The sequence below is a fragment of the Pristiophorus japonicus genome, chromosome 1, assembly GCF_044704955.1.
Source record: "Pristiophorus japonicus isolate sPriJap1 chromosome 1, sPriJap1.hap1, whole genome shotgun sequence".
Lineage (NCBI taxonomy): Eukaryota > Metazoa > Chordata > Chondrichthyes > Pristiophoridae > Pristiophorus > Pristiophorus japonicus.
The window spans coordinates 233,531,997-233,549,912 of NC_091977.1; the positions used below are offsets into that span (position 1 = coordinate 233,531,997).

At 46.3% G+C, this 17,916-nt stretch overlaps 1 protein-coding gene across 10 annotated transcripts in view; it reads right to left on the reverse strand.

Annotated features, from left to right (window-relative positions):
* susd1 (sushi domain containing 1) overlaps window positions 1-17,916 on the reverse strand; it is a 242,111-nt gene that overhangs the window by 197,299 nt on the left and 26,896 nt on the right. For all 10 annotated transcript variants that reach the window (XR_011594156.1, XR_011594157.1, XM_070888154.1 and 7 more), the window contains one exon: window positions 5,979-6,158. Coding sequence is in view for 8 of the 10 variants with exons in the window: in XM_070888154.1 (XP_070744255.1) it covers window positions 5,979-6,158 (180 nt within the window). In the remaining 2 variants the exon portion in view is untranslated. The remainder of the gene's footprint in view (window positions 1-5,978; window positions 6,159-17,916) is intronic.

A 17,916-nucleotide genomic window follows, 5' to 3' on the forward strand; every position in this document is an offset into this window, starting at 1 on the left:
ACTGGTATCACGGCTCGCACTGACAATCTGCGACCCTACCTCTGTAATCGTCGCTTTCAGACTGTCAATGCTCGCGGGAATCCTACCCAAAACATCAAGGAGCTCACAGCTGATCTGGACGTTCTCCCTGGACATTCTCACCATGCGGACCCTGCCACTCTGTCTTCAATGTCCATGAGTGGCAGGGTCCGCACCTGCTTGCAGCGATTATGAGACTTCTTTGCCTGCAAAGATGAAAATGGGAATAGTTACCAGAGGGTCCATCTGCTCCTGTGGCACAAACAGATAGCCACCAAAGCACTTATACCATACTGTCTGAATGTAATAGAGTCCTCTGTTTAATTGCCTTGGAAATTGCACGTGGTTCATCAGGAGGACATCGAAGTGGGGAGCCATCATGAGATCTCAGAAAGCAATCTTAATAATGTGTAAAGATCATTCATGGCAAATAGGGTGCCAGACTAAGTCTACCTATGTGTCATGCATTTTAGGAGGCAACCCACAGAGTGTTGAGAGACAGTGTGAGAACAAATAGTGTGTCAGATTTATAACTGAAGTAATGAAGGATAGCATGATTTAAAATTGTACTCACTCTAATGACCCTTGTCAGATCATTGAACTTCTTTCGGCACTGTGTGCCAGTCTTGACCACAGTGTCTGAGGCAGAGACTTCCTCTGCTATCCCCCTCTAAATCCACTTAAAAATTGATGGCTGTGGTCGAGATCCACCTCAAAGATGCAACTCCTGTCATCTCCTTTCCACAGCCCCCACGAAAGTTCATTAGCCTCGAGGCTGATTCGCCTGGCACGCTGTCTGGAATCATCCTCCTCCACCATCAAAATCCAAATGTGAAATGGCTGATTCAGCCCCGGTTGTACTGCACATGCGTGTGGCCATGCCCCGCATTAGCATGTGCGACAGGAGACCACACCAGAAGCGCAGGAAAAAAATGATTATAATTGCGTAAGTGTAGAACGGCCAATTCTTTGAGCGCCGGAACTTTCGACTCCGCCGCACAAAGTCAGTGGTGCAACGTCGGACTTAACGCTAACGCTCTTTGATGAAAGTTCCTCGCTCTGGCGCTAATGTTAACCCGGCACTAAATTTTTCGCTCTGCTGCGAATTACGCCAGGAAACAGGCGAAAACACAAAACGACGAAAATTCAGCCTGAAGCCTCTATTTATAAGCATCCCGTATGCCTTTTAGCATAGAAACATAGAAAATAGGTGCAGGAGTAGGCCATTCGGCCCCTCGAGCCTGCACCACCATTCAATAAGATCATGGCTGATCATTCACCTCAGTACACCTTTCCTGCCTTTTCTCCATACCCCTTGATCCCTTTAGCCATAAGGGCCATATCCAACTCCCTCTTGAATATATCGAACAAACTGGCCCCAACAACTCTCTGCGGTTGTGAATTCCACAGGTTAACAACTCTCTGAATGAAGAACTTTCTCCTCATCTCGGTCATAAATGGCTCACCCCTTATCCTTAGACTGTGACCCCTGGTTCTGGACTCCCCAACATCGGGAACATTCTTCCTGCACCGAATCTGTCCAATCCTGTCAGAGTTTTATATGTTTCTATGAGATCCCCTCTCATTCTTCTAAACTCCAGTGAATACAGGCTCAGTTGATCCAGTCTCTCCTCCTATGTCAGTCCTCCCATCCCGGGCATCAGTCTGGTGAACCTTCACTGCACTCACTCAATAGCAAGAACGTCCTTCCTCAGATTAGGAGACCAAAACTGAACGCAATATTCCAGGTGAGGTTTCACCAAGGCCCTGTACAACTGCAGCAAGACCTCTCTGCTCCTATACTCAAATTCCCTAGCAATGAAGGCCAACATGCCATTTGCCTTCTTCACTGCCTGCTGTCCCTGCATGGCAACCTTCAATGACTGATGTACCATGACACCCAGGTCTCGTTGCACCTCCCCTTTTCCTAATCTGCCGCCATTTAGATAATATTCTGCCTTCATGTTTTTGCCACCAAAGTGGATAACCTCACATTTATCCATATTATACTGCATCCACTATGCATTTGCCCACTCACCTAACCTGTCCAAGTCACCCTGCAGCTTCTTAGCATCCTCCTCACAGCTCACACCACCACCCAACTTAGTGTCATCTGCAAATTTGGAGCTATTACTCTCAATTCTTTCATTTAAATCATTAATGTATATTGTAAATAGCTGGGGTCCCAGCACTGAGCCCTGCGGCACCCCACTAGTCACTGCCTGCCATTCTGAAAAGGACTTGTTTATCCCGACTCTCTGCTTCCTGTCTGCCAACCAGTTCTCTATCCATGTCAATACATTATCCTCAATACCATGTGCTTTACTTTTGCACACCAACCTCTTATGTGGGACCTTGTCAAAAGCCTTTTGAAAGTCCAAATGCACCACAACCACTGGTTCTCCCTTGTCCACTCTACTAGTTACATCCTCAAAAAACTCTAGAAAATTTGTCAATCATGATTTCCCTTTCATAAATCCATACTGACTTGGACCGATCCTGTCACTGCTTTCCAAATGCGCTGCTATTTCATCTTTAATAATTGATTCTAACATTTTCCCCACTACTGATGTCAGGCTAACCGGTCTATAATTTCCCGTTTTCTCTCTCCTTCCTTTTTTAAAAAGTGGTGTTACATTAGCTACCCACCAGTCCATAGGAACTGATCCAGAGTCGATAGACTGTTGGAAAATGATCACCAATGCATCCACTATTTCTAGGGCCACTTCCTTAAGTACTCTGGGATGCAGACTATCAGGCCCTGGGGATTTATCGGCCTTCAATTCCCATCAATTTCCCTAACACAATTTCCTGGCTAATAAGGATTTCCTTCAGTTCCTCCTTCTCGCTAGACCCTCAGTCCCCTAGTATTCCCGGAAGGTTATTTGTGTCTTCCTTAGTGAAGACAGAACCAAAGTATTTGTTCAATTGGTCTACCATTTCTTTGTTCCCCATTATAAAGTCACCTGATTCTGACTGCAAGGGACCTACGTTTGTCTTCACTAATCTTTTCCTCGTCACATATCTATAGAAGCTTTTGCAGTCAGTTTTTATGTTCCCAGCAAGCTTCCTCTCAGACTCTATTTTCCCCCTCCTAATTAAACCCTTTGTCCTCCTCTGCTGAATTCTAAATTTCTCCCAGTCCTCAGGTTTGCTGCTTTTTCTGGCCAATTTATATGCCTCTTCCTTGGATTTAACACGATCCCTAATTTCCCTTGTTAGCCACGGTTGAGCCACCTTCCCCATTTTATTTTTACTCCAGACAGGGATGTGCAATTGTTGAAATTCATCCATGTGATCTTTAAATATTTGCCATTGCCTATCCACCATCAACCCTTTAAGTATCTTTTGCCAGTCTATTCTAGCCAATTCACGTCTCATACCATCGAAGTTACCTTTCCTTAAGTTCAGTACCCTAGTCTCTGAATTAACTGCGTCATTCTCCATCTTAATAAAGAATTCTACCATATTATGGTCACTCTTCCCCAAGGGGCCCGGCACAACAAGATTGCTAATTAGTCCTTTCTCGTTACACATCATCCAGTCTAGTATGGCCAGCCCTCTAGTTGGTTCCTCGACATATTGGTCTAGAAAACTATTCCTAATACACTCCAGGAAATCCTCCTCCACCGTACTGCTACTAATTTGGTTAGCCCAATCTATATGTAGATTAAAGTCGCCCATGATAACTGCTGTACCTTTATTGCACGCATCCCTAATTTCTTGTTTGATGCTGTCCCCAACCTCACTACTACTGTTTGGTGGTCTGTACACAACTCCCACTAGCGTTTTCAGCCCTTTGGTATTCCGCACCTCTACCCATACAGATTCTACATCATCCAAGCTAATGTCTTTCCTTGCTATTGCGTTAATTTCTTCTTTCACCAGCAACGCTACCCCACCTCCTTTTCCTTTCTGTCTATCCTTACTGAATACCCTTGGATGTTGAGTTCCCAGCCTTGGTCACCCTGGAGCCATGTCTCCGTAATCCCAATTATATCATATTCGTTAATAGCTGTCTGCGCAGTTAATTCGTCCATCTTATTACGAATACTCCTCGCATTGAGGCACAGAGCCTTAAGGCTTGTCTTTTTAACACACTTTGTCCCTTTAGACTTTTGCTGTAATGTGGCCCTTTTTGAATTTTGCCTTGGGTTTCTCTGCCCTCCACTTTTACTTTTCTTCTTTCTACCTTTTGCTTCTGCCCCCATTTTATTTCCCTTTGTCTCCCTGCTTAGGTTCCCATCCTCCTGCCATATTAGTTTAACCCCTCCCCAACAGCACTAGCAAACACTCCCCTTAGGACATTGGTTCCAGTCCTGCCCATGTGCAGACCGTCCGGTTTGTACTGGTCCCACCTCCCCCAGAGCCGTTTCCAATGTCCCAGGAATTTGAATCCCTCCCTCCTGCACCATTCCTCAAGCCACGTATTCATCTTACCTATCCTGCAATTCCTACTCTGACTAGCACGTGGCACTGGTAGCAGTCCTGAGATTACTACCTTTGAGGTCCTCCTTTTTAATTTAACTCCTAGCTCCCTAAATTCAGCTTGTAGGATCTCAGCCTGTTTTTTACCTATATCGTTGGTACCTATTTGCACCACGACAACTGGCTGTTCACCCTCCCCCTCCAAAATGTCCTGCAGCCACTCTGAGACATCCTTGACCCTTGCACCAGGGAGGCAACATACCATCCTGGAGTCTCGATTGCGTCCGCAGAAACGCCTATCTATTCCCCTTACAATAGAATCCCCTACTACTATAGCTCTCCCACTGTTCTTCCTGCCCTCCTGTGCAGCAGAGCCACCCATGGTGCCATGAACTTGGCTGCTGCTGCCTTCCCCTGATGAGTCATCCCCCCCAACAGTACCCAAAACGGTGTATCTGTTTTGGAGGGGGATGACCGCAGGGGACCCTGGCACTACCTTCCTTCCACTGTCTGATGGTCACCCATTCCTTATCTGCCTGAGTAACCTTCACCTGTGGCGTGACCAACTCACTAAACATGCTATTCATGATATCCTCAGCATCGCGGATGCTCCAGAATGAATCCATGCGCAGCTCCAGTGCCGCAAAGTGGTCTGTAAAGTGCTGCAGCTGGATACACTTCCTGCACATGTAGTCGTCAAGGACACTGGAAGTGTCCCTGAGTTCCCACATAGCACAGGAGGAGCATGACGTGGGTCTGGGCTCTCCTGCCATGACTTAACCCTTAGATGAACTTAATTTGGCAACAATGTGAAAGGTTACCTCGTGATAAGGAAATAAAAAGAAGAAAAAATTATTAAATACTCCACCAGCCAATCACTTACCCCCTTGGCTGTGACATCACCCTTCGATTTCTTTCTACTTCTTCGTTTACCTTCTGTCCCTGCCGCTGCACCAGCTGGCTTCCTCAAACTCCCGCTCCTGTGGCCGCCTCCTCGAACTCCCGGGCCTTTATAGGCCGCTCGACTCCCCGAACTCCCGCTCCTGTGGCCGCCTCCTTGAACTCCCGGGCCTTTATAGGCCGCTCGACTCCCTGAACTCCTGCTCCTGTGGCTGCCTCCTCGAACTCCCGGGCCTTTATAGGCCGCTCGACTCCCTGAACTCCCGCTCCTGTGGCTGTCTCCTCCGACTCTTAGGCATTTATAGGCCGCTCGACTCCCCGAACTCCCGCTCTTGTGGCCACCTCCTTGAACAGTCTTCTCAATTTGTCTTGCCATCTTCAAAGACTTGTGTAGTATACGCCCAAATCTCTCTGTTCCTGTCCCTTTTAAAATTGTATAATTTTGTTTATATTGCTTCTCGTCATTTGTCCTACCACAATGAAGAATTAGTATAGAGTTTATATGGAAATCTGACTTAAGTGGAAGAAAAATTAGATAAGAGAAAAATCATAAATGCAGAGTCATTGCTGGGACATTATTTGCCTTTTATTATTCGCGTGAATTTCATTTAGAAACATTCTGGAGCACCAACCTTCACATTCCAGGTTTGCTCCTTGCCACCGTCCTTGGGCAGAGCAGACTGATGTCGTGTTTCCTCTCACACGCACATAGCCAACCAGGCACTGGTACACGACTATACTTCCATAGGTTGTGTTAACTGATGGATATCGCACTGTGTTCAGTAAAACTGGAGCTAATCCACAGTCCACAGCTGAGGAGACACAAACCCAAGTTAGTTTAGAATATTTTTTGTTGATTATCTATATTATGTACAGGATATATTATTTCTCTGAAACATTGGCGAAATAAGTCCGTATAGTATTAAAGTTAAGTCATGTGATAGAATGCGGTATAAATTTGTGTCGGCTTGTTTCTGAGCCTGAAATAGACGGTGTTTGCCAGAAGCCAGAGGCACGAGCATTACCTAAAAGTGGGCCTCGGGCCTGATCAAGGTATTGTCATAGGGCTGCAAGTGCCAATCAGGTCCACAAGGACAAAGTTGGGAACCTCAGCAGCGACCTTTTGGTAAGACTTGGGGGGGTAGAAGGCGATCAGGAGGGAGGAGGACGGTTGGGAGGGTGTGATCGGGAAGGTGCAATCGGGAGGGGGGGGCGATCGGGAGGGAGGTGATCGGGAGGGAGGGGGAGGTTTGGGAGGGAGGGAGTGAGTAATCAGAAGAGGACGATCAGAAGGAAGGAGGTCGGTTGGGTGTGAGGGAAGGTGCAATTATGAGGGACAGGCGTGATTGGGAGAGATGGAGGGAGGGAAGGAGGGCGTGGGGATAGTAAGGAGTGAGGAGGGGACAATCGAGAGAGAATATGGTGATCGGGAAGGAGGGAGAATTGAGGGAAATCAGGCGGTGTCGATGGGGAGGGACTATTGGGAGCCATATATGGCGTCCATTTTAACCTAGTAAATTGACCATGGCATCAATGAATTTCTAGGCCAGTGACTCTGTGATTTGATTTACATTATACTATCCTGGGAAATTACTAACCGACTGATTAGAGCAAAAAGTAAATATTTCTGTAGGAGTATGAACATGCAGCAACACATCGATGGGCTGAGATGGCATTCCTTCATGGCTTATGACTTCAGCTAAAGCCCTAGACATAGTGCAGACTCTGCACCAGCTGATATATATATATATATATACTCTCGTTTACCCGGATATGAATGTAACGGAAAACCTGCCGTAACGGAATTTAAAATATTGCGAGATTCGGCAATTTGACTGTCACACACGTGAATATCTCGCTCACTTCAACTATCGCAAACGTGGACAGGTTGCTCAATTACACATAAATTGACTTCTTGCTCACTTTCAACTGTCACACGCATTGAAAGCAGTTCATTGCAACACATCAGTCTGTCGAGTGTACTTGTTCAAAACATCCTGAAATCAGCACTAAAAGCAAATGCAGCATTAAGAAACAAAAAGTATTGAACATTCAGCAGAAATTAGAAATTATAAAGAAGTCTGAAGCTGGCAGAAGTGTGCGTACTTTGATAGACGAATATGAAGGTGGATCATCAACAATTTATGATATCAAGAAGCAAAAGATTTAGAAAGTTTCACCGCTGTTTCTGAATCTTCCGTGAAGGCAATGTCCCGCAAGAATTTGCGAAAGCCGAAGCTTGACAAACTAGACCAGTGTTATGTTCAGAATAAACCCACAGGACTATATCGCAAGCTCAAACTGTTATGACCTTGGTCTCTTTATTCAGACTCCAGAGTGGGGAAGCAGCATGGTGAATCACCTTTTATACCTGCTTGCCCCAGGGTGCACAGGTGACCCTTAGGTCTCCCACATGTGTGCCCCCTAGAGGCAAGTCTTACATTTTGGTAAGGTTTACATACATACATAACTGGTGATGGCCTACGGAAGGCTTGGTTCTGAGTGATTCTGTCTGGTGACTGCGTAGCACCCAGGATAACCGGGTCTGTAGGGAGTCTACCGTGACACTCGTGGTGCTAGGTTTAGTGATTTGGGCTGCCTGCTCGGACTATTGTCGCTGACCCTGAGGTCTAGCAAGCCCAGGATGACCGCAATGGCTTTGAGACTTTCGGTAGTGGTGGGAGGCCTAAAAGTGGTCCCCGTGGATCCTGGGCCGTAGTATGGGGGCCCAGGACCTCCGCCTGTGTGTAGCTGCCCTGCCTTACTTTGCAACGTTGGGATGGGCCTATCGTCTTTGTGACTTATTGCAACATCCTGTCTAGCAGTTTACCTTTGGCAGGCGGTAACGTGGGATCCTGGCTGGTCCAGGTCCTAAACTGGAGAGCCGTTACGGTTGACCCCTCGCTTTCTAGCACTTCCACGATCGCGAGTGGGTCTGCAGGCTGCGCCATTTCCACCCCATGGTGGGGAGCGGTAGCCAACTGAGGGCATTAGTACCGTTCTCAGTGCCTGGCCTGTGGCGGATCATGTTACAGTGCACAGTGTTAGACATTCTCGAAACAACGCATCGATAGTGGTGCCTCTGCTCTCCCAAACTCGTGGGATGAGCAGCTTGTCTGACTCGAGCACATATTGGGACACTCTTTGGTACGTCTCTTTAGTCCCGTGAATATGGGCTGCTGCCTTGGTTAACTTATTGGATACATGTTCAATCGTTTGGGGCTCGCCCGTTACTTTTGCTTGCTGCACAACACTCCCGGCCCCGTGCGGTAACATCTCACTTGCTACAAATACTTTGTCAGATACATATATGACCGGTTGGTGTTCGCCCGCTACTTTGGCTTGTTGTAAGGTCCACCCGACCCCATATAATGGTACATCATTGGCCGCGAAAGACCGCTCACATGGGTTACATAGTGCAAACAACTTATTGGAATGTGATGGGTTCCTGGCCTTCTCAGCGGCCACCCTTTTACCTTTGCCCCAAACCCAGTCGTCTTCCTTGCTGGGCGACACATTCCTCCGTTCTGTTGCAGCGACCTCCCCTGGACTGGATGCTCTTCCGTTCCGTGGTCTGGACGCTCTCTCGTCCGTGTCCGTGATGCCGACTGTCGCGATCTTACTCCCCGGGGATTTTGCCTTTGACGTCGGGAAGACGCATTCAGATCATTTCAGCCGGAGCCTCACTACGCATGGTCGACCTGGAGCCTCTTCCATTGTCGCGAAGAGGTCGTCGGCTTCGGGTGGTGGGTACCGCGCCTGTACCGCTGCTCGGTTGAACTTTACCTCCTCGTGGTCGTGATGAGCGGCCTGTGCCTCGGGGATCTGCAAATAGATCTGCACTTCGATGCCTGGTTCAGCTGAAGGTGGGGCTTGCTCAGCCTTTGAGAAGGGAAGATGTCGTTCGCCAGAGAAGGTACGCAGGGGTCTTCCCAGTTCCATCGAATCTTCCCCATCCACCTCCTACCAAGCAGCGTTGGCCCATCACCTGAAACAATCCACAGTGGTAAATCGTGCACCGCTCCCTCATGGGATACTCTTATGTCCACACTACCAATAACTGGTATCAGTTCCTTGGTGTAGGTGCGCAGCTTTGCCTGAATCGGGATCAGCTTGGGTCGCTGTGCTTTGTTGCCTCACAGCCTCTCGAATGCCTTCCGGCTCATAACTGATTGACTCGCCCCCCGTGTCTAGTTCCATGGAGACTGAAGTGCCGTTAAGTTCAACTTTTAACATTATCGGAGGGCTTTTGGTGCTAAAGGTGTGTGTCCCATATACTTCCTCTTCATCCTCAGATTCAGTTGCCTCTCCTGCTCGTTCATCGAGATCCTCGCTGGATCGGTCGTCCTCTCCTGACTCCGCCACGTGGTGAGTCAGAGATTGTTGCACATTCGCTGGAGGTGCCCCATTGTTCCACAGCCCTTGCACACATAGGGCTTGAATCGACATTGATGAGCTCTATGGCTGCCCCCCCCAGCGCCAACATGGTGCTAATGGATACGCATTCATGCCCCACGGCGGACTCTGAGTCACTCTAGGCCTAGGTCTGGCCTCTGCAGTCATGTGGGCACTGCCCTGTGCTGATCTGCCTGCTGAAAACATTATTTTATGCACAGTACTTGCCGGTGAGCTTCGATTTTGTGAAGATATCTGTTTCGTGTTATCGCTCGTGGATATAAAGGCTTGGGCTATAGTGATGGCCTTGCTCAGTTCTAGGGATTCGGCAGACAGCAGTTTGTGAAGAATGACCTCGTGGCCAATTCCAAGCACAAAAAAGTCCCGCAACATTTCCCCCAAGGATCCTGCAAATTCACACTGTCCCGCAAAGCATCTTAGGTCGGCGACAAAACTCGCCACGTTCTGGCCCTCGGAGCGATGGTGAATGTAAAAGCAATACCTGGCCATCAGGATGATCTCCTTCGGCTTGAAGTGTTCCCTAACCAGTGTACACAGCTCTGTATAAGATTTGCCTGTGGTTTGACCGGTGCCAGCAAATTTTTGAGGAGGCCATATATCGAAGACCCACATACGGTGAGAGAATCGCCCTGCGCTTTGTCACCATCTCAGCCTTGTCCAATTCGTTGGCCACAAAGTACTGGTCGAGGCACTCAATGAAGGCATCCCAATCATCACCCTCAACAAATCTCTCAATAATACCAACGGCAGCCATTACCGTGTAAAAGTTCGTGATCCGTTACTTGTCGTCAATTTGTTATGTTCAGAATAAATCCACAGGACTATATCGCAAGCTCAAACTGTTGTGACCTTGGTCTCTTTATTCAGACTCCAGAGTGGGGAAGCAGCATGGTGAATCACCTTTTATACCTGCTTGCCCAGGGTGCACAGCTGGCCCTTAGGTCTCCCACAGGTGTTCCCCCTAATGGCAAGTCTTACCTTTTGGTAAGGTTTACATGCATACATAACAAAGTGCTTTAGGAATGGTTTTCATTTTCATTTATTTTATTACGTTCACGTTCAAATAACATGAACTCAATCTTTGTTTTATTTATTCGACTGTATAAATTTAGCACGTGTAATCAAACTCACCCTGTCAGAAAATTCATTTACCCGGAGTTGCTGAATCCCCAAACAATCCGGGTAAGAGTTTACTGTATATATATACTTCTGAATTTAAAAACTAAACATTTCAGGATATTTCCATGCAAGACATACTTTGGTGAGTCACAAGAGATTTCCTAATACCACTGCATTACAGAATCATAGAATGATACATAGATGATACAGCACAGAAGGAGGCTATTTGGCCCATCGTGCCTGTGCCTGCTCTTTGAAAGAGCTGTCCAATTAGTTTAAAAGGAGCGGGAGTCAGAGAGGAACGGACAGGTTAAAAAAAAAAATCACAGAGCGATGTCACAGGAGGGCAGGTAGGTGATTGGTTGGTGAGTGTTGCAGCTTTTCTTTGATTTCTAAGTTAGGGAAGGCATTAAATTAAGAGCTGAGAAATTGTAATTTGCTAGTACTTATTAAATTAATAACTTAGAACAGATAAAATAATTAAACAATAAAACTAAAATCTAGATTGAATAAAAACTTTAATTAATTAATTAATAATTAATTAACTAATTAATGAATTAATAAGACAAGGTTAGAGATGGCAGGGCAAGTGGTTCTCGTAACTGCAGCATGTGGGAGCTGGTGAACAGCATCACGACCCCGAGCAACCACATCTGCAGTAAGTGTCTGCAACTCGAGGAACTTCAGCTCAGAGTTGTTGAGCTGGAGTACGAGCTGCAGACATTGCGATGCATTAGGGAGGGGGGAGTTACCTGGACACTTTCATCCAGGCGGCAGTCGCACCCCTTAGGTTAGGTAGTGGTACAGGTTTGGTTAGTGGTCAGGGACAATAAGGTGCGACTGCAACCCAGGCAGGTAAGGGAACCCCAGGTGCAGTGCTGGAGGAGCCTCGGCCCTTGCCCTACTCCAACAGGTATGAGATTTGTGTTGCCTGTGTGGATGAGGGATGAGCAGCCTGACCATGGCACCATGGTGCAGAAGGCCATTCAAGTGGGGGGAGTGAAAGGGAATATAGTTGTGGTAGGAGACAGTATAGTCAGAGGGATATACACAGTTCTCTGCAGCCGCAACAGGAAGTTCTGAAGGATGTGCTGATTGCCAGGGTTAAAGACATCTCCTTGTGGCCGGAGAAGAATTTGGAGTGGGAAGGGGAGCATCATAGCAACATAGAAAATAGGTGCAGGAGTAGGCCATCTGTCTCTTCGAGCCTGCACCACCATTCAATAAGATCATGGCTGATCATTCCTTCTGTACCCCATTCCTGCTTTCTCTCCATACCCCTTGATCCCTTTAGCCGCAAGGGCCATATCTAACTCCCTTTTGAATATATCTAATGAACTGGCATCAACAACTCTCTGTGGTAGGAAATTCCATAGGTTAACAACTCTTTGAGTGAAGAAGTTCCTCCTCATCTCAGTCCTAAATAGCTTACCCCTTATCCTAAGACTATGTCCCCTGGTTCTGAATTTCCCCAACATCGGGAACATTCTTCCTGCATCTAACTTGTCCAGTCCCGTCAGAATTTTATATGTTTCTATGAGATCCCCTCTCATCCTTCTAAACTCCAGTGAATACAGGCCCAGTCGATCCATATGTCAGTCTTGCCATCCCAGGAATCACTCTGGTGAACCTTCGCTGCACTCCCTCAATAGCAAGAACGTCCTTCCTCAGATTAGGAGACCAAAACTGAACACAATATTCCAGGTGGGGCCTCAGCAAGGCCCTGTACAACTGCAGTGAGACCTCCCTGCTCCTATACTCAAATCCCCTAGCGATGAAGGCCAACATACCATTTGCCTTTTTCACCGTCTGCTGTACCTGCATGCCAACCTTCAATGACTGATGAATCATGACACCCAGGTCTCGCTGCACCTTCCCTTTTCCTAATCTGCTGCCATTCAGATAATATTCTGCCTTTGTGTTTTTTCCCCCAAAGTGGATAACCTCACATTTATCCACATTATACTGCATCTGACATGTATTTGCCCACTCGCCTAACCTATCCAAATCACCCTGCAGCCTCTTAGTGTCCTCCTCACAGCTCACACCGTCACCCAATTTAGTGTCATCTGCAAACTTGCAGATATTACACTCAATTCCATCAGCTAAATCATTAATGTATATTGTAAATAGCTGGGGTCCCAGCACTGAGCCCTGCGGCACTCCACTAGTCACTGCCTGCCATTCTGAAAAGGACCCGTTAATCCCGATTCTCTGCTTCCTGTCTGCCAACCAGTTCTCTATCTACATCAGTATATTACCCCCAATACCATGTGCTTTGATTTTGCACACCAATCTCTTGTGTGGGACCTTGTCAAAAGCCTTTTGAAAGTCCAAATACACCACATCCACTGGTTCTCCCTTGTCCACTCTACTAGTTACATCCTCTAAAAATTCCAGAAGATTTGTGAAGCATGATTTCCCCTTCATAAATCCATGCTGACTTGGACCAATCCTATCACTGCTTTCCAAATGTTCTGCTATTTAATCTTTAATGATTGATTCCAACATTTTCCCCACTACTGATGTCAGGCTAACCGGTCTATAATTACCCGCTTTCTCTCTCCCTCCCTTTTTAAAAAGTGGTGTTACATTAGCTACCCTCCAGTCCAAAGGAACTGATCCAGAGTCGATAGACTGTTGGAAAATGATCACCAATGCATCCACTATTTCTAGGGCCACTTCCTTAAGTACTCTGGGATGCAGACTATCAGACCCCGGGGATTTATCGGCCTTCAATCCCATCAATTTCCCTAACACAATTTCCCGCCTAATAAGGATATCCTTCAGTTCCTCCTTCTCACTAGACCTTCGAACCCCTAGTACATCGGGAAGGTTATTTGTGTCTTCCTTTGTGAAGACAGAACCAAAGTACTTGTTCAATTGGTCTGCCATTTCTTTGTTCCCCATTATAAATTCACCCGAATCCGACTGCAAGGGACCAACGTTTGGCTTCACTAATCTTTTTCTCTTCACATATCTATAGAAGCTTTTGCAGTCATTTTTTATGTTTCCAGCAAGCTTCCCCTCAGACTCTATTTTCCCCCTCTTAATTAAACCCTTTGTCCTCCTCTGCCACATTCTAAATTTCTCCCAGTCAACCGGCTTGCTACTTTTTCTCGCTAATTTGTATGCCTCTTCCTTGGATTTAACACTATCCTTAATTTCCCTTGTTAGCCACGGTTGAGCCACCTTCCCCATTTTATTTTTACTCCAGACAGGGATATACAATTGTTGAAGTTCGCCCATATGATCTTTAAAGGTTTACCATTGCCTATCCACCGTCAACTCTTTAAGTATCATTTGCCAGTCTAATCTAGCCAATTCGCGCCTCATACCATCGAAGTTACCTTTCCTTAAGTTCAGGACCCTAGTCTCTGAATTAACACCGTCACTCTCCATCTTATTAAAGAATTCTACCATATTATGATCACTCTTACCCAAGGGGCCTCGCACAAGAAGATTGCTAATTAGTCTCTTCTCATTACACATCATCCAGTCTAGGATGGCCAGCTCTCCGGTTGGTTCCTCGACATATTAGTCTAGAAAACCATCCCTAATACACTCCAGGAAATCCTCCTCCACCGCATTGCTACTAGTTAGGTTAGCTCAATCAATATGTAGATTAAAGTCGCCCATGATTACTGCTGTACCTTTATTGCACACATCCCTTATTTCTTGTTTGATGCTGTCCCCAACCTCACTACTACTATTTGGTGGCCTATACACAACTCCCACGAGCGTTTTCTGTCCTTTAGTATTCCGTAGCTCCACCCATACCGATTCCACATCATCCAAGCTAATGTACTTCCTTACAATTGCATTAATTTCTTCTTTAACTAGCAACGCCACCCCGCCTCCTTTTCCTTTCTGTCTATCCTTCCTAAATGCTGAGTACCCCTGGATGTTGAGTTCCCAGCCTTCAGCCTTGGTCACCCTGGAGCCATGTCTCCATGATGCCAATCACATCATACCCGTTAGCTGCTATCTGCGCAGTTAATTCGTCCACCTTATTCCGAATACTCCTTACAATGAGGCACAGAGCCTTCAGGCTTGCCTTTTTAACACACTTTGACCCTTTAGAATTCTGCTGTAAAGTGGCCCTTTTTGTTTTTTGCCTTGGGTTTCTCTGCCCTCCACTTTTACTATTCTCCTTTCTATCTTTTGCTTCTGTCTCCATTTTATTCCCCTCTGCATCCCTGCATATGTTCCCATCCCCCTGCCATATTAGTTTAACTCCGCCCAGGTGCAGACCGTCCGGTTTGTACTAGTCCCATCTCCCCTAGAACTGGTTCCAATGTCCCAGGAATTTGAAACCCTCCCTTCTGCACCACTCCTCAAGCCACGTATTCATCTGAGCAATCCTGCGATTCCTACTCTGACTAGCACGTGGCACTGGTAGCAATCTGGAGATTACTATTTTTGAGGTCCTACTTTTTAATTTAACTCCTAGCTCTCTAAATTCGTCTCGTAGGACCTCATCCCGTTCTTTACCTATATTGTTGGTACGTATATGCACCACGACAACTGGCTGTTCACCCTCTCTTTTCAGAATGTCCTGCACCCGCTCCGAGACATCCTTGACCCTTGCACCAGGGAGGCAACATACCATCCTGGAGTCTCGGTTGCAGCCGCAGAAACGCCTATCTATTCCCCTTACAATCGAATACCCTATTACTATTGCTCTCCCACTGTTTTTCCTGCCCTCCTGTGCAGCAGAGCCAGCCACGGTGCCATGAACCTGACCGCTGCTGCTCTCTCCTGATGAGTCATCCCCCTCAACAGTACCCAGAGCGGTGTATCTGTTTTGCAGGGGGATGACCGCAGGAGACCCCTGCACTACCTTCCTTGCACTGCTCTTCCTGTTGGTCACCCATTTCCTATCTGGCTGTGGATCCTTTACCTGCAGTAAGACCAACTTACTAAATGTGCTATTCACATCATTCTCAGCATCGTGCATGCTCCAGAGTGAATCCACCCGCAGCTCCAGTTCCGCAACGTGGTTCGTCATGAGCTGGAGGCGGATGCACTTCCCGCACACGTAGTCGTCAGGGACACCGGAGGCGTTCCTGATTTCCCACATGGTACAGGAGGAGCATAACACGTGTCCGAGCTCTCCTGCCATGACTTAACCCCTAGATTAACTTAATTTGGCAACAACAATGCTGAAGGTTACTTACTGAAATAGAAAATAAAAATAAAAGCTACTTACCAATCACCAGCCAATCACTTACCCCCTTGGCTGTGACATCACCTTTCGATTTCTTTCTACTTCTTTTTTGCCTTCTGCCCTCGCTGCAGCTGCACAAGCTGGGCCTTTATAGAAACATAGAAACATAGAAAATAGGTGCAGGAGTAGGCCATTCGGCCCTTCTAGCCTGCACCGCCATTCAATGAGTTCATGGCTGAACAATCAACTTCAGTACCCCATTCCTGCTTTCTCGCCATACCCCTTGATCCCCCTAGTAGTAAGGACCTCATCTAACTCCTTTTTGAATATATTTAGTGAATAGGCCTCACCAACGCTGCTCCCGCCTCTCGCCGACTGCTGCTGCCTCAGTTGTTGTGGCCCACGTAGGAACCAACGACATAGGGAGAACTAGGAATGAGGTTCTGCTGAAAGAGTTTGAGGAGTTGGGCTCCAAATTAAAAAGCAGAACCTCAAAGGTAATAATCTTTGGATTGTTACCTGAGCCACATGCATTGGTATAGAGACATGCAGATTAGAAAATTAAATGCGTGGCTCAAAGAGTGGTGTGGGAGGCAGGGGGTTTTGCTTCATAGGGCACTGGCACCAGTACTGGGGAAAGAGGGAGCTGTTCCATTGGAATGGGCTTCACTTGAACCGTGCTGGGACCAGTGTCCTGGTGAATCGAAAACCTAGGGCAGTAGACAGGGCTTTAAACTAATGAAGGCAGACGGAAGGATTCAGGAAAGAGTAAATTTAAAAGCAGCAAGAGAAATGTCGAGGCTCTAGAGCAGAGCAGGGATTTGGGTCAAAATAAGCAGAGTGGGTCAGGAAGGGACAGAGAGGGTAACAAAGGTAATAGGGCATCACTGACTAAGGTGACATCAGGGAAAAATCGAAATAAGTCAAAGCTAAAGGTACTATATCTGAATGTGTGAAGCATTCGCAACGAAATAGATGAATTAATAGCGCAGATAGAAATGAATAGGTTTGATCTAATAGCCATCATGGAGACGTGGTTGTTAAGTGACCAAGGTTGGGAACTAAATATTCCAGGATACTTAAGTTTTAGAAGAGATAGGCAAAATGGAAAAGGAGGAGGTGTAGCCCTGATAAAGACAGCGAGAAAGACAGTAGAGAGAATGGATCTTAGCTCAGAAAATCATGAAGTAGAATCAGTTTGGATGGAGCTAAGAAACAGCAAGGGGCAGAAAACATTGGTGGGAGTTGTTTATAGGCCCCCCAACAGTAGTGGTAATGTAAAGGCACAGTATAAATCAGGAAATTAGAGGTGCATGTAACAAGGGTAATACAGTAATCATGGGGGACTTTGATCTACATATAAACTGGGCAAACCAAATATGCAGCAATAGTGTAGAGGATGAGTTTATGGATTGTATACAAGATGGTTTTCTAGATCAGTATGTTGAGGAACGAACTAGGGAACAGGCTATTTTAGATCTAGTATTGTGCAATGAAAAAGGGTTAATTAATAAACTTGTAGTAAAGGGGCCTTTAGGGAAGAGTGACCATAATATGATAGAATTTTATATTAAGTTTGCAAGTGATTTAGTTAAATCCAAAACTAGGGTCTTAAATCTAAACAAAGCAAACTGCATAGGTATGAGGGGCGAGTTGGCTAAGGTAGATTGGGAAACTACATTAAAAGGTAGACAAGCAACGGCTAGCGTTTAAAGTATTAATACATAATTTATAACAAACATACATTCCTTTAAGGCACAAAAATCCCACAGGAAAAGTAGTCCAATCGTGGCTAACAAGAGAAGTTAAAGTAAGTATTAGATCAAAAGAAAAGGCTTATAATGTTGCCAAAAAAAGCAGTAAGC